Source organism: Bombyx mori, chromosome 11 (assembly GCF_030269925.1).
Source record: "Bombyx mori chromosome 11, ASM3026992v2".
Lineage (NCBI taxonomy): Eukaryota > Metazoa > Arthropoda > Insecta > Lepidoptera > Bombycidae > Bombyx > Bombyx mori.
The window spans coordinates 10,234,308-10,261,423 of record NC_085117.1 but is presented as its reverse complement, the minus strand read 5'-3'; the positions used below and the strand labels follow the sequence as shown (position 1 = coordinate 10,261,423).

The 27,116-nt window shown below is 36.1% G+C and overlaps 1 protein-coding gene and 1 long non-coding RNA gene across 7 annotated transcripts in view; one reads left to right on the top strand and one right to left on the bottom strand.

Annotated features, from left to right (window-relative positions):
* The window catches only part of LOC101737965 (rab11 family-interacting protein 4), a 102,282-nt gene that overhangs the window by 72,697 nt on the left and 2,469 nt on the right, over positions 1-27,116 (top strand). For 4 of the 6 annotated variants that reach the window (XM_012695034.4, XM_062671120.1, XM_021351573.3 and 1 more), the window contains 5 exons: positions 18,513-18,647; positions 19,164-19,316; positions 21,319-21,601; positions 24,560-24,705; positions 27,057-27,104. In XM_012695034.4, coding sequence (XP_012550488.2) covers positions 18,513-18,647; positions 19,164-19,316; positions 21,319-21,601; positions 24,560-24,705; positions 27,057-27,104 — 765 coding nt within the window. The remainder of the gene's footprint in view (positions 1-18,512; positions 18,648-19,163; positions 19,317-21,318; positions 21,602-24,559; positions 24,706-27,056; positions 27,105-27,116) is intronic. The other 2 variants (XM_062671121.1, XM_021351575.3) reach the window with 1 other exon arrangement.
* Positions 10,275-13,371, bottom strand: LOC119629150 (uncharacterized). Its single transcript, XR_005245231.2, has 2 exons — positions 12,995-13,371; positions 10,275-12,746 (listed from the first exon to the last, which is right to left on the bottom strand). It is a non-coding gene; the product is annotated as an uncharacterized LOC119629150 (long non-coding RNA).

Sequence of the window (27,116 nt, the reverse complement as noted above, 5' to 3'; positions counted from 1 at the left end):
TAGTTTTATTTTTGACATATCGGTGTTTTCTAGAATAGCGCCACTTATCTAAGATGGCTACGATAAATTGCGTGCTAGTCGCTTTGATAAAACAAGCCTATTTTAACACAAACCTTTAGCGATACTAACAATGAAACGTGATTTTCAATAAACTATCAAATAGTAATAGAATAATTAAAAAGTGAGAGCGAAATTGAAATATTTTGGAAAAGTTATAGACAGTTGCAAAATAGTCAACTTTTTTTAAAGCTTTTGGAGTTTAGCGGCTCCATTTACGTTAAATAATTACCAGAACCCTCATAGCATGAATGTCACATAGTTAATAGACACTAAGTGATAATATTGTACAATAGACAATTATTGAACATGTCATACGGAATTGTGACCAATTGTACCAATTTGTATCAAAAGATTTAATAATAGACACGTACGCTTCATTGAACAAATTAGTGAAAATATTGAAATGTAATATGATCAAAATAACCTTGAATTCATTGAAAATGATTATACCTTAGTCGCAGACCTTCGTGATAAATCCATGTTTTCTACAAAATCTCCATAAAATAAAAAACAACTATTTACATTTTTACATAACAAACTTCAATCAAAAATCAATCAATTACTGACTGGCTTTTGAATATATATTTTTTTTACAATTTGTTTTGTAATGTTATTGTGTTTGTATTGACCAAAGTTTATGTAATTATAATGATGTAATGCTCTATTGCTCAATGTGGCTAATCTACTCTAGTTTTAACCCACCCAACTTCAATGGCACAGGACCGGTAATGGTCATAAATTGTTTTAAGGGCTTTCCTCAATAACTTCGTTAGGTTCAAAGTATAAAAATATGCAGTGTGTTTTATTGAACATCAAGCATCCTTTTTTAATAGGTTGAAAATGAAAAGACAAGCACATTGATTCTATTTCAAAAAATAATTTTTGCATAAATTGTGTCAACATATTTTGCGATATTCAGGCAAAAAGGCTTAATGATTTTAGGAACACAGGGCTCTTCTGCAAGGACTCTGATTTCATTTCTAGTTTCGCGTATGCAAAGTCCGTTTTTTATAGTTGTTTCTGTTCCCCTTGTATACCGCTTATAAACCTTTTATAAACAAACGAGACACGCTAATTTTGCCATGACCATCGAAAAAGCTGCCTGCATTTGTTAGATAAATATAACCTTGAACCCATTAGATATCGTCCGGATTGTTTATACGCAGTCGATGCCTACACAGAAACTTGGAACTTTATTCACGACCGTCAGGTAACATAAGTAGATCGTTACCAGTACACGAGACAGCAGTTGACACTCGTTACATTGGAACGTTAAATTGAAGAAGACATATATAAATAAAAAAATACAAATAGCTATACGGTACTAGTACTCTGTGTTAATAATGCGATCATTGAAACACCCCTTCAAACGGTTCTCCCTGTGACTAATCTTTAAATGAATAACGGGTAACACCGAACCAAATTTTCATATCGCATGCTCAACAGTAATACATAAACGTGCCGCTATAACTTAAAATTATATAATAATAGTATTCAACAACCTTAAATTGTTATATCAACTAAGTTTGTCTTTGAAATAATCTAATAAGCATTAGTACATATTTCATTAAATGCATGTAGCTGGTTCGGCGTTCATACTATTATATTGTCTCTTATACATATGTATGTACAAAATTCACTATACATAATTCGAAAGTGAGTTTGTTTGTTTGTTACGCTTAACTGCTCAACCGATCAATCATTATGAAATTTTGGATACGCATTGTGAGGGGTACAAAAATGGAGATGTGGGGGCGGCGTTTCATCCAGCAAAAAAAAATTACTATATTCTAAGCCGTGATTGTTGTCTACCTTAACGCGATTGTAGCCGCGTGTAGGTAAAATATAGTATTATAGTAAAAAAAAAGAAATTACAAAATGCATGTTACGCAATGCGTTTATTTAACAATCGATGTAATTGAAAAAAACCTTGAAAAGTAAGCTCAGGAAAAAAATTAAATCCGACTGAAGCTGGATTTAGTCATTAGTCATTGCGAACAAAAATTTCATTATAAGAAACATACACTGAAACTAAAATTTAATGAATACATTATTTTCAGTTTTTGAAATTTTTGTGCAACTTTTTTTGTCAATACGTATTTGTGTCACACAAATCCTTTTCATACGCAAGAAACCGATATGCTGATTTAAAAGAATGTGACAACACCTATGTGTTTGGACACGCATTCTATGCTAGAAAAATCGCAGCGTTAACTTTGTCAAATAACCTTACCGAGTCGGTAGAGTGACACGAGAAAAATACAGTTAAAAGTATAACATTTCATTATTCTGTCCAGTCTTGTCACCAACATCTATTGTTTCGTTGTATATGTAATAGAGCTACGGCATAGTAATGTAAACTTTTTTGTTAGTACATATCACACCTTCAGAATTGAAGTGGCTTAACTACAAATTTTAAGAAACTGAGTTTTATACTTTGAATCACTTAAAAGGATGTATTCTATCAGTTTATAAAAATAATTTTCCGTTTCTTTTAAAACAAGCGCATTCCTTAAGATATGCGCTTTAAGACTTAAAGTATTAAAATTAAAACTGAAAAAATACAATTACTCAATTACATTTTTGGCGTTTATCAAAAAACAAGAATTTTGGATTGAGCCACTTTAATTCTAAAGGTGCGATATGTGGAACGCTAAGTTTAATTGTTCTTAGATTTTTGCTATCCCTTGTACTATTTATGCTGAATAAAAAAAAAAAAAAAATACAATTATCCGTCTTCCAATTGAACGATCCCACAATGGGCTAGTCGAGATAAACGTGAATGGAATTTCTAAAGCCGATCCAGCCATATGGCATAGACATCCGCCGTTTAGTTATCAAAGGAAACGTTCAAATAAACAATTGCCTTTCACATAATAACTTACGATACTCATAAATAAATCATGTCTATTCTACGTTAAATGTGCGTATATTAAGATATTGCTTCACAGTCTGTGTTGTAAGCCAATAAAGCTCGTAATAACAACACTCAATCCAAATTTCCGACCGCGAATTTCACACGATTCAAACAATACCTTCTACAGATTTCGATTACACGATTTGTTTTGCTACATTTTTTTTCTGTTATGTTCTATAATTATATCTTTAACAGGCAATACAAGCGAAGTGTTTTATTTACTCTTCGTATTTTATTTATACGGGCAAATTCAAGCCATCGATCGACATTGAGCTAATTAAAAACCTATGAATGCAAGTTGCAAGACAGGTTTATACGGATTTACATTTATATCCGAACAACTATTGCACGTTCGCCTAGTTAATTCACTTTCTTTATCACTTTCTTATGTCAAGCTTTTTACTGTTGGGACGACGTATTGAACTCGCTCGAGTAGTGATTGTACCTTACTAAGTTCTGGTGCAACAAATTCAAATGGACCCTAAACACATCCATTTCGAGAATAAAAAAAAATATGGCCTATATAATATTTCTAGCATAAACCGTACAAAAACATTCAACTGTTACTAGATGGTAAATAAGTACTTTTTTTATTTCGGTATATGTAATTATGTGGTTCATCCAGAGCGACAATGGTACCCGAGGGAGTCTGATGTGATCGTGGTCCCTCGCCCGTTAAATTACGAACTGCAGACAGACTAGGGGAGCCCGTGAAAGGGGTTATTGCCTTGTTACTACACATCAGACAATCATGCATACGTGTAGGGAGCGAATAAACTTTATTCATGTGGCGCTGTGGCTTCGGCCAGCTGATAATCATGTCGCGTCACGGGCGGGGTGCGCGGGCCGTGTTAGCTGTCCGCCTTGCCGCCTTCCCGCCTTCAGTGTTCCACGCGATACTGTGCTAACGTCACGTACTCTTGCCGGTTCATTTAAAGTTTTATTTTCGATTGTGGTTTTATCGTTTCCATTAAATATATAAACGTTGCAAGTGAGACTTTCGGTCGATATCAGTCGTTGTGTATGAACAATGTCAGAGCCGACGTCAAAAACATTGAATCGGCTTCGTAGAAGTCGACTGATGCTCAATATTTTGATTCTCCTGTATGACAACAACTAAAACTTTTTTTGACCTCTGGTTTTGATTAAGGAATAACTCTTAAGTGTGACAATTAAATTCGAAGTGAAAATGTGACACAAAGTTATTAATACTGCTCAGTGGATTACGTGAACTGTATGTGTAGACTCTTTGATGATCAAATTAGAAAAATCTTTTTTTCGAATCAATAACGATCACTTTAATTATTGTGCCATTGAAATCTTAAGCTTAATACTCAAGAAATTAATTATAATTGTGTTCTGAAGTCAATTTACATATAAGTCAATAAGTACTTAGTATTTATGAATAGTGCAATATTGGAACAAATCCAAAGATAATTACTGTATAGTGAAAAGCGAAATTTTAAATGTTCAAGTCCGGTTTGTTCAATCGGTCAAGAGGGACAATGGGTGACCCGATCGAGGTGGAAGATAGCTTAGAGCTAGAATATGATATGTGGGATGGCCAGTTCGACTTTGTCGGGCCTCAGGGTCCGCCTCCAGAGGTGAGGAACCGAATAACTTCGGACGCTAGCCTCACCGAGGACCTGTTCACGGGCGGTCCGTTGACTCCGCATCTATCCAACGGCCTGAACGGCGGGAAGAAAACGGCCGCGCATCAGTGGTGTGACAATTTATCCGACCAAGTGAGAACCATTCAGTTCTTTATCCCAAAACTTAAAAAAACATTGATTAAAACCGCATTTCGTTTGAAAACACACTTAGAAAATAACTTACAACCACTTTAGTGCTTAATAAACTACATAAATCAAGTTTTATATTTTCAGTAAGATTCGAATATCGAAAAAAATAGACAATGCGTATAACTCAGAAGCAGATGTAACGCATTTATTTTTTATTTATACATTAATTACTATTTCAAAGTAGGGAGTTACACTAGCTCAATGAAATCATTTTAGGCGTCATAGTTTATTATTCCTTGTTAACCGTGCGTCAGTTTAATACTAAACATTCGTAAAATGAATACTTTTCTTTGTCATTGCTTATTAAATGATTCAGTTAAATAGGTATAGTATATATTTACGAGAAAAATAGCTGAAATTAAAATTTGTAGTGCATACAATTCTATTTATTTAAAGTAACAAAATAATCAAACTACCGTCTTCTGTATAGAACTATGCGTATTCTCGTTTCATAAGTATTTCTTGTTTTTTTTTTTAAATCAATCTTATACCTTTAAACGAGCAATTCTTGTATATTAATATATATGTATATAATCTGAATCTCGGAAACGGCTCCAACGATTTTCATAAAATTTAGTATACAGGGGATTTCGGGGGCGATAAATCGAACTAGCTACGATTTATTTTCTGAAAATGTTGTTTTATTCGTGTTTTCAATAATCAACTCTTCCCGACATCTATTGGGGAATAATAGTACTATTTTTCTTAATTGAGGGCAACTAACCGCTTTAAAAACACAACAAGATGGCGTTATCAAAAAAAAAACCGAGCAAAGCTCGGTCATCATCTAGTCCCAATAAATCATTACATCAAGTACGAAGTTACAAAGATGAAATTTCCATTCAAAAATTGACAGCATAAAGTGCTTGCATTTTCAATAGCTCCCGATAAGTATCTATTCGATGCGGGTAGAAACTGAAGGCATTATTCAATTCTATTTTATAGAAACGTTACTGCTGTTACCATTTCTCGACCAGGACGTACCATCGCGGCCTTTGATTAGTTCAATGCTGTCACGCGATGCTTCGTACATGCACCGTTTTCATCGATCAAACATATTTTGCTCGCGCGTCTAACAACTTTACAACGTATAAAACAATCAGTATCCGACCTACTGCTACCTTGTCTCTTATCTTTGACGCTATCTTTTATTTTAGAGATGTTTTTATCTGCTATTCTTAGATATTTTGATTCGTCATCATTGACTCGTTTGTCGTCGTGTTAAATACCTCTGAAATATATTGCCAGTAAAGGCAATTTCGACTTCAGGCTGATAAAACTAAAATGAGTCATCCATACATGTGACGATGAATGGGTACCGTAGAAATAGGAATTCATACGTAAACTGTGTAGTATTAATTTATTTAATACACTAATCAATATAATAGGGAACGTAAATTAAAGATTAGAAACGAACAGCGGTCGGGGAACTTTTCTAATTATTACCCTAAAATATTTTTGTGTAAGTTGATATTACCCCATGGCGAAGAACAAAAAAAAAACGAAATCGCTTCTTTTTAGCATCTTTCATATTATAGTCCCATGATAATTGTGAAAAGAAAACAATAACTAAAAGTTTAAATTATAAATAAAAGCATATATTCTAAAGAAGTTTCACTTCAATATATACTTTTTACTCACAAAAGTTTCATTTTTACCCCCCAAAATTTCATTTTACAACATTTGGGGTAATTTACCCCGGTTCCCCGACCGCTGAAATAGAAGAATCTGAAGAATCTGTGAGTGCATTCCACTGATGCACAAATGCAGCTTTGCAACTAAAACTGATGACAAACTCCAGCATGTCACCTCCTTAATGGCCGTACGCACAGCAGACGTAAAGTAATTACTTATATTACAATTGTGTGAGTAGAAACTATTACGGTTTAATTAACGCAAACGCAGTTGTAATGACCCGTGTGATGTTAGGAACGATTTGGATGTTCCCATACAACGTAGATTGTACAATGAGAAGTCCGCAGTATCGTTAACTTAGTTTTACGTAAGATTCCGGCATGGATATAGGAGTTTTTATGTAACAAGCACTACACTTCACAAAGTTTCACAGCTTAAACGCAAAACGAATTTGAGGGAATGGCATAAAAATTATATTTTTGTATTTCAGCTCTTGCAGCTTAATATGCTCGTTTTTGGCAGGCTTTAACTACAAATTCAATTCAAAATTAAATAGGCTAAGACATCAATTAATATAGACATCAAAATAAAATAGTACATGCTGTTGAAGTTCTAGCCAGTTTTCACAAATAAGTATTGCGAAGAATTGCCTACTTTATGCAACTAATAGGAGTATCTATAAGTTTACAGTTAGAGTTAGCATATTAAAGACTTTGACTACCCTCTGATGGGAATCATTTCTAACCGTCTACAGCAAGTGATCGACTTCTTCATATTTTAGTTAGATTTTGTCTGTACTTCTTCAAAAATCTTCCATTTTGATTTTTACTGTCTGTACCTAGGTTTCCATATCAAAATTTGTCAAAATCGCAGAATTACTATGTCGTAATATTAACTCCAATAATTTTTTAAATAATATATTTCAGCACGTGTAATATTCGCTTTTTTTGGTGAATCAAACACGTTCAAACTATAATGCTAATGTTTCGACGGTAACCCACAAACCTGTTTTCTATTCTTACGATAACCCAAATATTTATAGTAAACCTGTTGACGTTGCAGTAAAATCGAAATTCATTCGAATTGCCCGCTTAACAGATTTAATAGTTGTTATACAGTATGAATTACCATGCTCACATGCAGGTCACTCAAACTGAAGAATTGAATTTCCTATTCATAATAAGTACGGACTTTGCTATTTTCTTATGCCGGCCCTTAAATTTTCCTTGACGTTTTATATCCATATATTCATTGTATATGGCCAAACAAATATACGAACAATTTCATGAATAAGCCAACAAAAGATTTCACAAATATTATCCCAAGATAGTAATGACATATCATTATATGCATCACTGAATGCGATAAAACTAGATATTGAACAAATTTCCATTAGCAATTTTTTTGTTATATTGCTACATAAAACAAATCACTTTCATTACAGTACATTACATATCAACTAAATCGTACAAATAGTACCTAAATCTGATCTGGATTGCAACCTAAATGATATGTGTACTCAGCAAACTATTAATTTTTAATATTTCGGTTCCAATCTCTCTGCAACACAAAACCAAACAAAACATTGCTTCGCAAATGCTACAAGTCAGGTCCACATTGCATAACACAAAAGTTGAAAACAAGTATATAAGCGATAACCATCTACTCGAAAATGTAATTGAATGAAACCGAGCGCCGTCTAGTAAACATTACCCTCTCAGGTTAAACACACTATCGACGAATACGGGAAAGTTGCGAGGCTAGCCGAGAGCCAAGAAAACATTCGCTCAAGGAAGTCACGAGCATACGCTACATTATAGAACTAAGTACTCATTGATAAAACATCACACAACCATTGTGTAAAGCTCACAAGATCCAAAACGATTAAACTGATCGAAACACGTTCACTTTTTAGTAATTTTATTCGACTATAATATTAGTTTCACGATGCATTCGTATGTAGCGATGCATCGGTGTTCGAATCCCGCAGGCAGGTACCAATTTTTCCACTAAAATACGTACTTAACAAATGTTCACGATTTACCTCCACAGTGAAGGCATAACATCGTGTAATAAAAATCAAACGTGTATTATAATTATAATTTTTCATCAATTATAATTTGCGTAATTACTGGTGATAGGACATCTTGTGAGTCCGCTCGGGCAGGTACCACCACCCTGCCTATTTCTACCGTGAAACAGTATTTCGGTTTGAAGGGCGGAGTAGCGGTTGTTCTGTTAAAAGTGAGACCTTATAACTCGTGTCTCAAGATGGGTGGAGATATTTACATCGTAGATGTCTATGGGCTCCGGTAACCACTCAACACCAGGTGGGCCGTAAGCTCGCTCGCCCATCGAGGCAATAAATAAAAATAAAAATATAGTTTGAAAAGTTTAACAAACATTGCATGGTTGACTCATTTTTTAATATTTTGGTTAGGAATAATATCAACAATTTTGTTTGGTGAAATTTTCATCGAACATATTATGAAGTTTGAATCAAACAATTTGACAGTATTTAGTTTTTAGTTAGCCATTTAGTTAGCAAACATACTGATTAGCAAATGAAGTAACTGTTTACTTGAGTGATCTTCATTTGTTATTCAAGAATCTGTGTTCAAATAATAATGACCTTTGGCTTGGTGAATACATATTTATCTTCTTGACACTAAAATTTTTGCTTTATTAATGTAATGTAGGTATTGCAATGTGATCTCATAGTCAACACGCAGATAAGTTATATTCATTCCTTCATCAACTTTAAAAACAAGGTTATCGCTTTTGACCAAGGAATGCTCTTTAATAATTTGATAAAACGAATCACGGAATAAATGTAAAATAAGAAAAGTATAATTACCGGTTTATAATTCCAATAATTATTTGCACGGGTAGGTACCACCATCCTGCCTATTTCTGCCGAGAAGCAGTAATGCGTTTCGCTTTGAAGGACGGGGCACGGTTGTACTGTACTGAGACCTTTGAACACATATCTCAAAGTAGTTGGCGGTATTTACATTGTAGATGTCTATGGGATCCGGTAACCATCAGGTGAGCCGTGAGATTGTCCACCCACATATGCAATAAAAAAAATAAAAAAGGATTGTTGGTAAAAAAATAATAATCATGAAATTTAATAATGCGTAACGTCGGTAACAAACAAATATCTTCTTACACAATTGAACACTATGAGAACGGAGATAACTTTCACTTACATCACAACACTTAATTATACATCATGTGCACTTACTGGTATTTTAAATATATACTTGTATCTACAATACACATATAATGAGACGATGACATGCAACGTGTAAAACAAATAAACCGTTGCGTTGGTGCAGTGAAAATTTGAATTGATTTTCACTGTAACTACTATTATCTGCCATAGTGTAAATAAATGCCAGTCCTTCCGATCCACTAACGGTGCTTTTAGGTACCTCAAGCACCGGTCATCGTGTCGAACCCATAGACACAGCCCACTGAGTTTCTAGCCGGATCTTCTCAGTGCGTTGCGTTTCCGATCCGGTGGTAGATTCTGCGAAGCACGGCTCTTGCTAGGGTTCGTGTTAGCAATGTCATCAGGTTCGAGCCCCGTGAGCTCACCTACTAGTTAAGGCGACGCTGATATAGCCTGTCAAGGCTATCAGATTAGGTAGGAAAAAAAATGCCAGTAGGTCAAATTCAACGTTATACAAAATGTATTTTAATTTCAATCACTTCACCATTTGTCGTTGCAGCATAGCAGTAAACAAAAAAAAACTCTACAATCTCACAACTAGGGGAAGTCCGGGCAAAGTGGACACCTTAACGTTTGATGGGCTATAGGAAGAAAACCAATAGGTATATAAATAAAACAAATGTTCAATGAGTATCAACATTTATTAAAGTTTGTAATATAATCAACAAAAATTGCTTAATAGCAGTTCTTTAATTTTAATTGTCAATAATGTTGCAACATATACCAGTATCCACTTTGCCCTATAGGTCGGGTAAAGTGGATAGGACTAGGGTAAAGCCGAGATAGATGCCCCACTTTTTGAAATAGTCATGTAATTTTGAAAATATTAATTTTATACGAATAATTTCCATTAATATAGTTAGCTCAATCCTTTATGTTTAATTAGTATTAATTTTTTTAAACCTATCAAATACAGATTTTGCAGAAACTCGTTTTTCGTAGAACCTTTTTTTGGAGGATAGATGCCTACCTGTATGGATAGTTGCCCCACCAAGAAAATACTGAGTAGGATAGATGCCTGCAGTGCAGGATAGATGCCCTTTATACCGTGTAAACGAAAAAACCAATCCAAATATTAAGAAGTTCTATTCCTAACAGAGCAATTGTCTCCAAGAAACATGGGTCATAATAATAAAAAATATTTTGTATTTTTTAAGTCTTTCAATGTTTATAATTAAAAGATAATTCTCATATCACACAAATGATCATAATTAAATTTTTAAAGCGTTAAGTAAGCGTAAGCTAAACTACAATTTTTTTAGTTTCAACATGCATTATCCTATTTTTTTATTAAATTAAATTTTACAAATATTTATTTAACAAAAATATAACTTCTTAATTGTTTATAAAATATTCACATTAAGTGTCAATGTGTACATTGCAAAATCATATTTTTTTAATTAAATTAACACAATAAAGATATCTTTATTATTTTGTCAAATTGAAGTTTAACTGGATAGTGCTTTCAATTTTCGGATTGCGACTTCGTATTTTTATAGTTTTCAAAACATTCAATGCAGATATATTTACATGCGTTTTAGGTTTATCCCTTAGATTTCTTTAGGGGCAAATCTATTGTTTTATTTCCTTTCATTTTATAGTTAAGTGGATTGTCTTCATATTCGCTGCTTGAACTGTAAATCATTTATTATTATTATTTTATTTGTGTTTTATGTTTTCGAGCCATATTTCAGCTATATTCTGAAATGGCAGAGTATAGAGGGATAGATGCCCCTAAAGGCACCTATACCCCAAAAAATCAGGGCAACTATCCTTTTTGATAAGGATAGATACCCAAATTTTTTGTAAATAAATTATAAACATAATAGCATTTATTTACACCTAGATGCAGACTCAATGAACCAATATATTCACGTAGTAAAAAATATAATGGAATTTTACACTAATTATAAAGTTATACCACGCTAAATATTAACCTTTAAATCTTTGACGTGTTCGTGAAATTCCGCGCGGAGAAAATTACATGCACGAGGAAAACACTTCGTCACCACGCGATTCTCAAATGGTATATAAGGTATATGGTGACTGTGGTTCCTACTTCTTCAATAATTTTTTTGTTATGAGTGCGGGAAGTTAGGTTTTTAGAACATGAGGCATCTATCCCGCTGCGGCATCTATCCAGGTTTTACCCTATAGGGCAAAGTGAACACAAATACTGAACAAAGTTAACACAAAGAAATAAGCATATTTCTTCATAAGCTGTGCATTTATCGTGACTCTTACAATTATATTTTTCGTCGTTTTAATTTTTTTTTTGTCGCAGTCTTTGGTTTAGCATTTAAATCTATTTTCATAATTTTCATTGCTTTTTAATTTTTCTTTTTGTTCTCGCTTCACTGTCGTACTTGTTAACACCTTAGATTTTTGAACCTTTTTTTACGTGTACCCACAGAAACGTGTGGCATCGGAACGAATGATCCAGAAGCACTGTCGTAGTTTGTCCACGTTCAGTGCTGGAAATGACTCCAACCTGCTTCTTACCTTTAACTGAACCTTGGGTGGTTTATTTGTCGAGGCCTAAGTGCCAGTTTCATCTATATTATAGATTCTGGTACCATCGATTTGACACTTCTCAATTTGTTCACTTGACGGTTTATAGAACCTTTCTGCTTGAGGACGATAAAAGCCTGTAACTCTGCCAACTGTTCCTCATGGAATTCATAGTTTAATTTGTGGATTTCTTCTCATAAATCCTGCTAGCCAATCATCACCAGCTTATTTATTTTTGTCCCAACTAGGCGGACAAGTAACATCATTGCGTTTCGCGTATTCAAAACCTAATATTTTTTAATTCTTCTCGGGTCAACCTATAAAAAATACTATCATACACTATATCATATAAATACGTTCGAAGGTCTCCCTCTTGTTCATCGTTTAAAACTTTACGAAGACGACCAAGTTGAGCAGTCGAACTACCTTTTTCCAATGCCTATAAAGGGTGGCGTCAGGTAGACCATACTTTTTTGCGGTCGTTTTCACTGGAATGACAGAATTACAATCTGCTATCGCAAGCATCATACTGCCCTCACTCTAATGGGCTTAGTTGATATTTATTCTTGTATTTATATACCATCTAAAACAAAAACAAAAAAATTAATACCCAGTAAAGTCATTGAGGGCAAAGCGAATACCGTATCCACTTTGCCCGTGATCACTTTGCCTTACACCTATTCATTTCATTTAACCTAACCTAAAACCAAATGAAGTGACGACAAAGTAACAGAACTCTCAGAATTTATACTTGAAAATATGCATTTAAAGGACATAATCGAACTAAACAATATGGTTAACTTTTATATGAGTTATTAAAGTATTACGTACCTTGAAAAGTAATAAGAAAACTTCACTATTTGGTTTTTTCGATTTTTCTCTCGATCGCGACCCAACCTTCCGCTAGCTCTGTTTGACCGCGAATGCAGACGGGCGGGGGAATGTAATGGCCCAAGGTGCGCGTGTTCCGACATTTTGTTGACGAAAAATAAAGCTTATTCACTTTGCCTGGCCTATCCACTATGCCCGGACTTCCCCTATACTATGGTATGTGTAGTATTTTCTTTGGTTTTCGCGAATCGTCAACATAGTAATTTTTCTTTACCGTTTCATTTCAAGCTTATTACGGACGACAGTGACCACAAAGTCTGTAAAGTAGGTATACGAAACGCCGCAATTAACCCTTTTAGTGCTGAGTTTATTTTCAAATATTTTGCATCTATTCTTAAAGGATTTTTGAAAAAAAGACTATTTATAAAAAACTTTTACTTAAAAAATTATACAAAATCAATGCTAAGTTCACAGCAAAATATGTTTTTTATTTTATTGCCCGTTTAAGTAGACGAGCATTCGATCCACCTGATTGTGAGTGGTCACCATCGCTCATGGACGTCAGCAATGCTAGGGGCAGAGCCAAGCCGCTGCCTACCATTTAATAAACGATAATTTATAAATGTTATTAACTTATAATAAACATAATACGTGCGCGCGGTAAGACACGTGTGTACAGGTCGATACCTAATCTATATCTATACTAATATATAAATCTAAAGTCGTTTTTACGGATGTTCCGTTATAACTACTGAACCGTCCGTCCGATTAACTTGGATTAACTTGAAACTTGATATCCATGTAGAAAATACCTACTTAATGGATAGGCTAATATTTGTATGAGTGTTGGACTCCCTATACCAGTTCAGGGGGCAACTGTGAGAAATAATAATGTAAATTTTAAATGGGCAGCGAAGTGGACGGATGCAGCTAGTACCTAATATAATGAAACTGCGCAATAGTCGGTATTCCGACGCTCCACACTCCATACGCATTAATAGAAAATCGATCTATCGACGTTTTGCACTTAAAGGGTTAATAAACGCGACATTAAACCGTAAAAATAGTTTTAATTACCATTATAATAACTCTTAAATTGAAATTATTGAAGAATGCAAATTTACCGTTAAAAGCGTTTATTTTCCCATCGGATTACGAAGCAGACGATCATTTTATGGCTTTGAAACGAATCCAAACAAAAGTAAAATCGAACGCAGCTTCACGGAATTGCTCTTACAAACGATCGAAAGTTTAGTTTTAAAGCTTTTAAATGGAAGCGGCTCACGAGATGTCATAGGTAGTTTTCCAATTACAGCACAAGAGCGCATTATGCGGCATAATGCTCAACGTTGAATGTTCCAACTACAGCAACGCTTCGCACAGTCGAGCACTCTCAAAAGACTGCTCTCGCGTGATACTCGCAATCGATACCGACTCAGTGACAGAAAATTGACGAGTGTTTTTTCTTTAAGTTGGCATTGATCGAAATTTTGTTTATATTATCGTTAGTAATATTATTTAATGTTGAAAAAAATTGTAAGCGTTTCGTCGTAGTTTCTTAGAAATAATCAATGTTAATTAAAACTGTGCTAACTTAGCGCACTCTGCTGATGCATTTGAAAACTAATTCACGTTCCAATTAATCTTCAGCATAATTCGGCATTGTGCGCCACTGAGTCGCATTATGCTCTGTAATTGGAAAACTACCATAGATACTCATAAACGTTTAACATTTTCTTTAAAGTCATTTAGAATGTACTAGTGGTCCTGCAGTAGTCGAAGTTCGACTATAATTAATTGAAATTATAAGTTTCAACATTATTATGGTCCTATTGTTACAGATTTCGCCAAGACTACACTATAGACAAGTACTTGTAATATTAAAAATAAACAATACTAACCTATTTTCAATTTGACTACAGACTTTAAGCAATAACAAAAGTTTCACAATACTTCAGTGCAACAAACAAAGAGTATATGTGTGTGTGTCAAATACATGTTAGTGTGTGTAATGTTTTCTTTATTGATTTAATGTATCTTTTATGCATTATTTTTAAAAAATATTAGCATTGTGCGCACTTCTTCTCTATATTCTCTATAAGTGTGGAAAATTTGCTACTCCTCCGTCCGCGCAATTTTCGTAAAAAGGAATACAAAGTTTTTGCTTCACGTATTAATATATAAATGTATTCATGAGTATGGATTCGTTGTGATAAATATCTTCGTTTTAACATCTAAACCGAATGTATTCGATTTTATCAATCTCCTTATCAGCTCAGAATCCGGAGATGGATTACTTACATTGTTTTACGTTGACGTTGATTTCAACTCGAAGGTTAACGTTTGGTAATCTTCGCTAACTTAACATCGAAACATCTAGAAAAGTCTGATTCTAACAAATGATTTCAGATGATTTCAATCGATATAAGTCTATTAATACGATGAACATTGAAATGATGCAATTATTTATTCAGGTCTTTCTTCAAACATAGTTTGTGAAAAATATTCAGCGGTAGGTAGTGAGTTTGCTGTGCTCTTGGATTGTTGACGTCCATGGGCGACCACTCACCATCAGATGGACCGTATGCTCGTCTACTTACAATGGCAAAAAGTTTTATTTTACATACATATTTATGTATTGTAAAAATGATTTGTAAATTTTGTTACATATTTATTTGATTATACCCATATTTAATTCTTGCGGACAACGTGGTATTCACCTGTAAGAAAGTGAACATAACCAATTTAATTTGATCTTGCATCGGTACTAATCGTTACGACAAGTAAACATACTTTCACGGGCAAAAGTAGCACCCAGCTCCGATGACACGGGCAGAAACACATTATAATCACATTCGCTGAATGAATCACACGTCTTGGCGCACGCTCAACTTATTCATTCTCCAAAATTACGCACGTTTTTAAATAATCATTTATCTTTTAGTCGAAAACTATTTTTGAAAACTTCTACGTCCACACTTCAGGTAAATCGTACTTTATTGTAGGAAACAACTTAAATCAGTCTCTTCCTGTACAATGAGACACCACTTCAATATCATTCGTCATATTATAAACACGTCGTATGAATAGAATAACACACACATGTCTATACTGACCATATATTACTTAGACACTGACTAGGTACTAGGCATATACGATAGTTTAGTCACTTGTATGACATTTTCCATTTTTGAGATTTGAAAAAAGTCCTTACTTACAAGGTGTGTGGCGCATTTACGCTGTAGATGTCTATGGGCTCCAGTAACCACTTAACACCAGGTGGGCTGTGAGCTCGTCTACACATCTAAGCAATAAAAAAAAAATAAAAAAAAAACTAGTAGGTGAGAATAGGAGGTGAGATTTTTTAATTTACCTACCTATTCGCTGGTAGCCAAGGGTGCTATTCTAGCTACGACCGGGCGGGTAGGTGAGCTCACGAGCTCAACCTGACAGAATTTGCTAACACTAGCCCTAGCAAGAGCATTGCTTCGCTAAATCTACCACCGAATCGGAATCGCGACCGACTGAGAAGATCCGCCTAGAAACTTAGCGGGCATGAGATAGTAGAAGAGATTAGGCCCTAGGCTGTGCTCTTGGCGCTATCGATATATCTATGTGTGCTGGTGACTAATAAACATCATCAAGTTAAGTCTCGAAGACAATAAAAATAATAGCAAACAACCTAAGATAAAATATAAGTAGAACAATAACTTAAGTAGTGTTTCTGTAAATTCGATATTTATATTCACGGGATTTATTATTGTAATAATTTTACAAATGAAAGTTTTATGATTTTCCAGCCACGCTTAAGTTTTAATACCTGTCATGAAGCTCTGAATAATGATTACTATAAATTAATAAGATAAAGATTTGAGGTAAATGTAGTAATTTGATTTAGCAATTATTGAACTAGAAAATAATTTAGATACGCAACTATGCTTGCAAAGATATTCGGTTAGCTATGTCAGCCGAATAATTTAAATTAAACAATATATTATGTAATTTGGAACAGAATGCACGAAAGAATCAAGGAAAATATCAATACATTGTAATAATATCCAAGTTTAACAATAACAATAATAATTCATAGACAATGTCACCAGCAGGAACTTGCTTTTTTCAAAATTGCATTTTTCATTAGATTTTAATAAATATAGTAAAGTAATAAAAATTAATTACCCTTAGAATACTCAAACAAACTTATCAAAGCCCCACATGACTACGATAATAGGATGTGAAGCAACGATATTACCCAACTTGCCTATGTAAATGAATTTCCGACACGAACCACGTTCTTCGACGATTGTACACTATCTATCTATCTATCTATCTACCTATAATGTAACTATGGTTCGCCCAATGATAGAAATTTAAGAAGAGAATATTACATCCTGAAAATGTGTTATACTAATTTTATGCATTTTTTTATTATTAAGAATTCGAATTTAACATAAGTCTTAATCAAAATCTTGATGACCGTAAAATTTGCGTTGATAACGACAAAAATAAAATCAATTGATGAACACAGGAGAACATAGTAACTAATAGTTTTTTAATAACCTATTTATTATAATAAAATAAATTGATGTACCTAATAAAAACAATTTGAAAATTCGTATCAGATTGATGACGATTATTTATCAGTACCATTATTGACAGAATTAAAAAAATAAGTAGGTAACAAAAATGTCATCTCTTACTGATTTTCCACTATTGATTCAATTAAGAACTGGGATTCGTATGGTAAACAAATTAGATAAGTGGCTTTTTCCGCATTTCCAGATAGGCGACCTGGTTTAACCGCATTAGTCTCTTCAAAAATGCCTTGAATTTTCTATAAAATCAAATACATCTGTAAACGTGGTTGGAATTGAAGTTGGCGTGTACTAAATTGGAGACATTATTAAACTATTAGTGCGTAATGCAATTTACCAGTTTTGATAAAATACTTCTAAGAGTTATTTCAAGTAATCTTTAAACCGACGATATCACGAACACATAAATATACTCGTAGCTTGATGTAAATATTTAGAATGCATTAACTGAACTGTTTCTTCAAGCAGATTATGTAATGTAGATAAAAAACTGCTTTTTGTTTTTAAAACTCAAGGTATTCATTTTGAATTACGATGATCAGAAATAATTGAAATAGATCTAGCTATATTTAGCATACCAAATGAAACATTACTAGCCGATGATCTCTATGTAATATGGCTATTTGGTATAAGGGACATTTTTTAAACTTTATAAGAGAGCCATTCAAATTTTGAAATTTGGAAAAAGTATCATAACAAAAAAAACATCTTCAGCTATTCGAATGAGCTAAACTTAATTAAAGCTGAATTAAAAACATCGGACTGTTGATGCTTATACCAAATAAAACGTACCTTTAATTACAAAGATTCGCCTACTAAGCGAAATGTCGCTTATACCAAAAATAGCCTTTATGTATATGTAAGTTGAGCGAAAAATCATTTAAAATCCGATTTTGTAAGTAAGTTTTTGTTTGTTCTTACAGGTACAACTTCTACAGCAACAAGTGACGTCATTAGCTGACACTCAGAGCACTGCAGACGAGCGATACGCAAGAGCCAAAGCTGAGAACGCAGTCTTGCAAGCAAGAGTGCATATGTTGGACGAACAGATAAGAGAGGTACGTCAAAACCAAAATAGCTATGAAAGATATAATAAAGTTTAAACGTCAAAGATAAACCATGTGCGATACACCATTGTATTTGTGAAGTTATCGAAGTTTTTCCCTGGGTTTTACTTGGACTATTACTACTTTTACTACCCGGCCGTAAAAATATAACCCAAGCAACGGGCGGCGGTCAACTAACCCAATCTAAGGCTTCAGTAGCCCAGAGAAACTAAATCGCCTCTGAAATTCTGCTGTGGAAGGACACGGAAACCCACCACTAGCAATTTTCCCAAGAAAACCTTTACGTATGTATTCCGTAAAGGTCACGATCCTCAGCACTGAGGAACACGACCTACGGAGGATTACTACTTCACTGGAACATTTGTCAATATTAAATAAAGTTTGAGATGCCTACAAATGAACCTGACAATAAACGATCTAGCTAAAAGAGATTATATTGTTTTGTTTAAAAAAATAAACTTTAGGTACAAACGGACTGCTATTTATATTTGAAATATTATTTTATAGATTGAAAGCCGATGCGAAGAGAGTATAGCAGAAGAAAAACGACGTAGCAGAGAAGCAATAACAAGAATTGAACGGGACAGGGATTCACAAATAGCTGCTCTCACCGACAGACTGACCGCCGCCGAGACCGAAGCGTCGCATCTTAAACAAGAGGTCAGTAATATGGTCTATGCTCGGTTTGAAGTAAGTAATTGGGGTGAGTGACTAGTATTGGGGCAGCGTAGCGCGACAGCGATCTGTTGTATTTGGCTTTTAAGATCTATAATATACGAGGACCCGAAACTTCGCACTACAATGTGAACACCTTAAGACGTTAAAAATTCTCCCGATCCATTAACTGTGCTTTTAGGTACCACAAGCATCGGTCACCGTCCTCGTCGAACCTGTCGCTTGCGACGAAGGGCTCCACGAGTAAATTAACCCATAGACAGCCCACTGAGTTTCTCGCCGGATCTATTCAGTGGGTCGTGTTTCCGATCCTTTGGTAGATTTAGCGAAGTACTGCTCTTGCTAGGGCCAGTGTTAGCAACACTTCCGGTTTGAGCTCCGTGAACTCACCTAAATGTTAGAGTGAAACTGAAATAGCCTCTCAAGGCTATCAGCATAGGTAGTTAAACCTCAGTAAGGGCCGAGTCACACCGGAATGGCAGCGGCCGGCAGCGTCGCGGCGAGCACTTTCAGTGTGAAATAATTTTAAACTTTATCTATATACTTAAAAGATCAGTATCGCTTGAAAAGCTCGAAAAGGTCGCGACACAGCTGCCGCCCGCCCGCGGTAAAGCGAACAGCCCCAGGCCACGTGCCTCTTGTCGGTGGTTCTGCCCGCGGCTGCCAGCGGTGATGCAAGGCCGCTCGCGGCACCGCGGTCACATGTAATAATCACAGCCTGGCCACGGGACATTCGCCGATACGAATATTCGCGCGGTGCGAACGGCGAAGCGTCTAGCGACTAAAATAAGCGCATAGAAATGTACCTAACAAGCCACGCGCACCGGCGACCGGCGAAGCGACCGGCGAAATGTACCGAGCGAATCGCGCGATGCGGCGGGCGAGCAAAACAAATGCATGAATACGGACGGCGCGAGCCACGGAGTCGAGCGGTAGTCGCGGCGAATAGTACAGTGATTAAATGAGTTTAGTTGTTTTCGCCGCGAAAAATTAACGCCGAAATTTTTATATTTTTTATTTACTTTTTATTTTATATTTTTAAAGTCGTCGTGGCCTAACGGACGTCCGGTGCAATCGTGTTGAGCGATGCACCGGTGTTCGAATATCAGGCGGGTACCAATTTTTGTAATGAAATACGTACTGAACAAATGTTCACGATTGATTTCCACGGTGAAGGAATAACATCGTGTAATAAAAATGAAATCCTCAAAATTATAATTTGCGTAATTACTGGTGGTAGGACCTCTTGTGAGTCCACACGGGTGGGTACTACCACCCTGCCTATTTCTGCCGTGAAGTAGTAATGCGTTTCGGTTTGAAGGGTGAGGCAGCCATTATAACTATACTTGAGACCTTAGAACTTATATCTCAAGGTGGGTGGCGCATTTACGTTGTGGATGTCTATGGGCTCCAGTAACCACTTAACACAAGGTGGGCTGTGAGCTCGTCCACCCATCTAAGCAATAAAAAAAAATAGCTGAAATACTAGCTAGACCAGCTATTTGGAAGTCTAGCCACCCAAAGTATTTCTCGTACTTCTTGTGGAATTCTCCATCTTTAGGTATACTCCGATTCTTATTCAAATCATGTACTTCACAATCTTTTCCAAATAATAGGTTCTGAACCAAAAAACTATTAATTTGTAAGCAATATCGAGATAATTTCGATATAGACATTTCGCTGTCGGACTTCCTTACTAGTCGCGGCGGCGAACGTGAGTACCCGTGGCCTGCAAACGGTGCTGCGCGAATGGTCGCCTCGTCCACCGCTTCGCTGTTCGCACCGCCGATCCCCGTGGCCAGGCCGTCAATCCCATCATGTTCACACACGAGTATCATTGCCGAATGAAGAAACTAAACTAGTCAAAAGGAGACTAGGCGCGTGCAGTCTGGAGGCCGCCAGCGGCGACGCCGGGGTCCGCTGGCATCGCTGCCCGCCGCTACCTTTCCGGTGTCATTCGGCCCTAAATATTCTACTGTCGATGCAGGTCGGTCGTCTGCGTGGCGTGGCAGAGACGCTGCAAGCGAACGCGGAGAACTTATCGCGAGCGCACCGCGAGGCGCAGGAGCAGGTCGGCGACCTGGCGGCCCAGCTGAGCGCAGCACGCGAGGCCGAGCGCCGGGAGCGGGAGGCAGCGGCGGCGGCGGGCGTGCTGTTGGCGGCCGCGCGGCGCGACCTGCTCGCCCTACGAGACGCGCCGCCGCCGCCGCCGGACCCGCGCCTCGACGAACTCACCAAGGAGCTCGTGCTGCTACGGACACAGAACAAATGTAAGACGATCACACTCTCCCTAACACCGCGGTTTGAAGGGCAGGGCAGCCGTTGTAACTATACTGAGACCTTAGAACTTATATGTCAAGATGGGTGGCGCATTTATGTTGTAGATATTTATGAGCTCCAGTGACCACTTAACACCAAGCTGTGAGCTCGTCCAACCACTTAAGCAATAAATAAATAAAAACATTTACTTCTTATTAGCATAAAGATTGACTAACACAAAACCTGTGAAAAGAGAATACTCATTCAGTACACGGACAGTACTCTAATCGACAATTTGTTAAAAGAAAGACATTTCCGCAAGCATATAATATACGAGTATACTCACAAAGTTAAAATGCCATTAATCGTATAAAACTATAATCGATTACAAAAACTAAATTATAATCGACAACAATCATTCGAAATAATACTTAAATTATTAAAAATTCGTCCCTCAATCTTATTACAGCGTATTTTTAATTGGTGAAAGTTGTGTGTTATTACTTGTAAGCCAATACACACTTAAAATTTTTACTCAACCTCTAAAACTGATTTATCAAGCCCCAATCGACGGTACGTATAAAGAGTCGTGTCCAAAATCACGTTTTTTATTATTTCATAATCATTTTCTATTTGTCAATACGCATATTACCATGTATATATTTTTTATTTTTTAAGTAATATGTATTTCAAAAGATAAATAAACGTATGAGACGTCCACTTTTAAAAATAAAGACTTTATTGATGTAGAGACAGTCATCTTTACATGAACTTTTATACGTTCTTAAAAATTATTATTATATTATTATTATTTCATAGTTGTGGTAGACAGTCGTCTAACTACATAGTCAGGTCATAAATTCTGTCACATGTTTAATGTAAAATAATTGAAACAAGTTTATTCATTATGTAACCATTCATATACCAAAATGAACTTAACAAAACATAGATTCTTATGACACTAAAGTTTATTCAAAATGACCTCCGTGATTTTGAATACAGGCCTTCAATCTGCACGGCCAGTCGTCTATCGCAGCACGAACGAGGTCCATGTCAATATCGGCGGCTGCCTTAATCAAGGATGTCTTGAGTGACTCCAAATTGGGATGAGGCTTTGAGCACGCCTTTTCCTCCAAGTGTTGCCATATCTTGTAATCTAACGGATTCAAATCTGGACTGGAGGAGGGCCAGTCTTCGTGCCGGATGAAGTCGATTTCACGCGCCGCCAGCCAGTCTTGTGTGCTCTTCGCTCTATGAACTGGCGCCGAATCTTGTTGGAATACCCAGTGCCTGTTATTGAACATGGTATGAGAAACAGGTACCACAAGGTTCGTCAGGACTGTATTTTGATACACAACTGCATTCGTTTTTACACCTTTCTCACAAAAATGTACCTCTGTTAAGCCCCAATAAGAAACTCCCAACCATACCATGAGCAAGGATGGAAAATGACCTCGTTGGACATGCGGAATACGGTTGCTCGCTTCTTCATTACTGTGTGCGTACACCTTATCATTTTTTTTGTTGTAGCTCTCTTCTACGGCAAAAATTTTTTCATCCGAAAAAAGAATTTCCCGATATTTTTTTCCCGCGTACCGCTTCAACAAAGCGCGGCATCTCTTCAGTCTCATGTCCATTAGACGAGCATTCAAACGATTTCCTGTTTTTCTTCGATATGCCCGAAGCCCTAAGTCTTCATTTAACACCCTTTTCACCGTGGTTCTGCTTAACCCCATCAGAAGGGCCAACAGTTTCTGCTTACGTTTGGGATTTCTTTGAATTCGCGCCTTCACAGCTTTTATCACTGCTGGAATCCTAACAGACCGAGGGCGACCACTTCTTGACCTGTCATCTACACTAGAGTCTTCATTGTATCGTTTGATGGTACGATAAACGAATCTTTTGGTTATATTCAAAATTTTCAGTATGTTAAAAAATTGAATTGGCGCGTAACCGCAACGATGCAACGCAATAACTGCAACACGGTCTTCTTTAGGCGTCCACTCCATATTTAAAAATGAGTAAAATTCTAAAAGTATACTATTTTTATTTTCATGAACAATTCGAAATTCGAATTCAATAAACTTTTTTGTGGCCAGCATTCTGAAAGAAAAGTTTTTACTGTGTGACAATACTTATGACCTGACTAGGTACTTTTCCGGAAAAAAGGGGATATTATAATTAATTAGTATACCATTAGAACCGGCCTAAATTGAATACTTGAAATCAATAATAAAAGATAGAAGTTACTTTTATGATTTAATTACACATGATTTTGAAACTTTAAAACGTTTTCCTGTAAACCACCATTTTTGACATGACGCTTTGTACGTAGGGGCCGTCGCAATACATTTGAAACTTCTATTCGCGTATTAACATTGTAGTGTATAACATGAGATCCGATAATGCCCTACATCAGATGCATCTCTTTTATCCATCTTGACTAATGTAAAAAGCAAGTCTCAACGAATAAATACTCATTAAAAACTCTATTGTTTAACGGGTTCGTACAACGAAGATCTTTACTTGACAATTTAGACATCTCTACTCGTTATTATGGCGCTTGCAACAGCGCGGAAATATCCGAATATCCGGTCACCGTCCTCGTCGAAACCGTCGCTTGCGACGAAGGGCTTGACCAGTGAATTAACCCATAGACACAGCCCACTGAGTTTCTCGCCGGATCTTCTCAGTTGGTCGCGTTTTCGATCCGGTGGTAGATTCTGCGAAGCGCTGCATTTGCTAGGGCCAGTGTTAGCAACACACCCGGTTTGAGCCCCGTGAGCTCATCTACACGTCAAGCAGAGGCTGACATAGCATCTCAAGGCTATCAGCATAGGTAGGGAAAAAAAACCCGAATAAAAATGATTAAATGTATTTAAAAAAAGCCGTGGTAAAAACCCGTTATAATAGCGTTTATAAAGTAGACAGCCGCGAAACTTTGACGCAATTGAATTTTTCGAACGCAGCACTATCAGAAGCTCAAGAGGAGCTACAAGCCCAGATCCTGACCCGTGGAGTTGAAGAAGGCCGCAGCCTGCTGGACGGGGTGAGCGGTCCGCTGGTCGCAACCAACTCGCTGGCCCATGAACTCTCGCAGATGAGCGATGACCAGGCAAGTACCCACCGAATACATTCACATACAAATCGATGACGGTATTGTCTTAAATGAAAACACGATATAAATGCCCTGCCTATTTCTACCGTGAAGCAGTAATCCGTTTCGGTTTGAAGGACGGGGCAGCCGTTGTAACTATACTTGAGACCTTCGAACTTATATCTCAAGGTGGGTGGCGCATTTACGTTTGTAGATGTCTATGGGCTCAATAACCACTTGACACCAAGTGGGCTGTGAACTCGTCCACACATCTAAGCAATAAAAAAAAAACGATGACACCAATAAAATTTTCTTTGTTTACATGTAAAGAAATTATACGCAATACCAACACTTCGTTTGAATTAGGTCACTGACCTCATCTCCATATACAGCGTGGGTTTTTTTTTTATTGCTTAGGTAAAATCGGGTAAAATCATGAAGTAAAAAATAATAATGTGTTGTGCTTAAATTTTAGAGTTTATTGAAATTGTATTTGGTATGCGGCCTCCAAACATAACACGCTATACGCGCGGTTTGATTTTAAGATGGTACCGACATCTCTACCTCATAACACGCTTTATAAACTCATCACATAAAAATTTTGCTTAGACTACTCATCAAAAAAATAATGGCACATTATAGAAACAAAAAGTTTTAACATTGCTCACCATCAAAAGCATAAAGTCGGATATATTTTTTATTCTTAATTTTTGTACATAATCATAAGTGATTTATTTCGTAAACTCTAACCGTAAAATTTTCACATCGCTAGTTAGTACGTTAGATCAAATTATGATTTCATAAATCATGAGTCATGATTTTGTGCCACTTGATAATATATATTAAATAATGATGGATTAACACGAGAACCAATAGGTAACATTACATCATGAAAGTGAATCTCATAACCCAGATAATTATTAACACATATTTGAGTCGTCTATTATCAAAGGTGGCAATCTGTGCATTTGGACAAAAAAATGTTATTGATATGTCAATACAGATTGATTTGAATATAATTGTCTCCTTCAAAGAATACGGTTCAAAACCTGCATTAAATAAAGGTTAATACTTAACCTGTTATTTATCTAAGATGTCGTTCAGAAGAGTTTTGTGACTGCCAATGGAATACAAAGTCAATAATTCGTTTTTCTGATTTACCAATAATTGTCCAAAAGTCACGGCTTTGATAATAGTCGACTCATTTATAATAACTAGTGATCGCCCGATAGTGGAAATTTTACTATAATTAATTTAAATTATAAGTTTGAACATTATTAAGGGTCTGTTATCAAAGACTATTATAGACCTTTATAATAACAAATTCCCAGGCTACACTATAGACAAAAAATATTAATCAATTCTGAATTTGACCACAGACTTTAAACAATAAACAAAAGAGTATTTATGCACATGTGTGTCAAATAGATGGTAGTGTTTGTAATGTTGCACTCCTTTTCTAAATTCTCTATAAGTGTGGGAAATTTCATACTCCTCCGTCCGCGCTATTTTCGTAAAAACAAAGAGTACAAAGTTTTTTCTTCACGTATCAATATATAGAATAGCTAATAACTGGGAACAAATCACGTACGGTCATCCAGCCCCAAATTAGGATTCCCAGTGTTATGAGTATTGGAAACATACTTATATATGTTTAAATATATACATGTAGATAATAAAAACCCAGACAAAGAGCAAAGAAACCTTCACACGTATGTTTGCCCGATGTGGGAATCGAACCCACGACCCTCAGCGCAACAGTCAGGGTCGCTAACCACTGCACCACCGAGTCAGTCATATATAAAAATCATTTCGAATCCGCTAATTTGGCGATCTTCCAGTTTAATCCAAGCTTCGTTCGGTATTCGAGGGTTTAGGAGGAATCGGTCTCGAAAACAGACTGGGGTACAATAATTGAACTTACAATGGAAACACAGATAAACTAAATATACTATTTCTTTTTTGTAATATTGCGTTACTTTAAATTTTTGTGATGTTCTGGTCTTTTGAGCTCGCACCGGCAGGCAACATCAGCCGCGCCTTTTTCGCCGCGAAACAATAAGGCGTTTCGGTTTCAAAGATTTTTGATGTATATGAGCTCAGATTAACCACTTAACGCCATGATGGGGCATTTACGGATCATATTGGCTGTGAGCTCGTCCACCCAACAACGTAATAAAAAATAATAATGAAAGACGCAAAAAACAGAAGTTTTCCGACTATGATATTTAACTATAACTATTATACAATTTGTTTTCGAGAACGTTGCCCTCAAACTCTACATATCATGTCGAAGTATTGATTATTGCTTTGCTTCATGCTTTTCATGCAAATCGTATATCTTTATTGTTATGTATGCATTTTTGCAGCTCGAAGGTAGCCAAACACAAACCGAACACGACATAGAGTTGGAAAAGGTACGATATTTT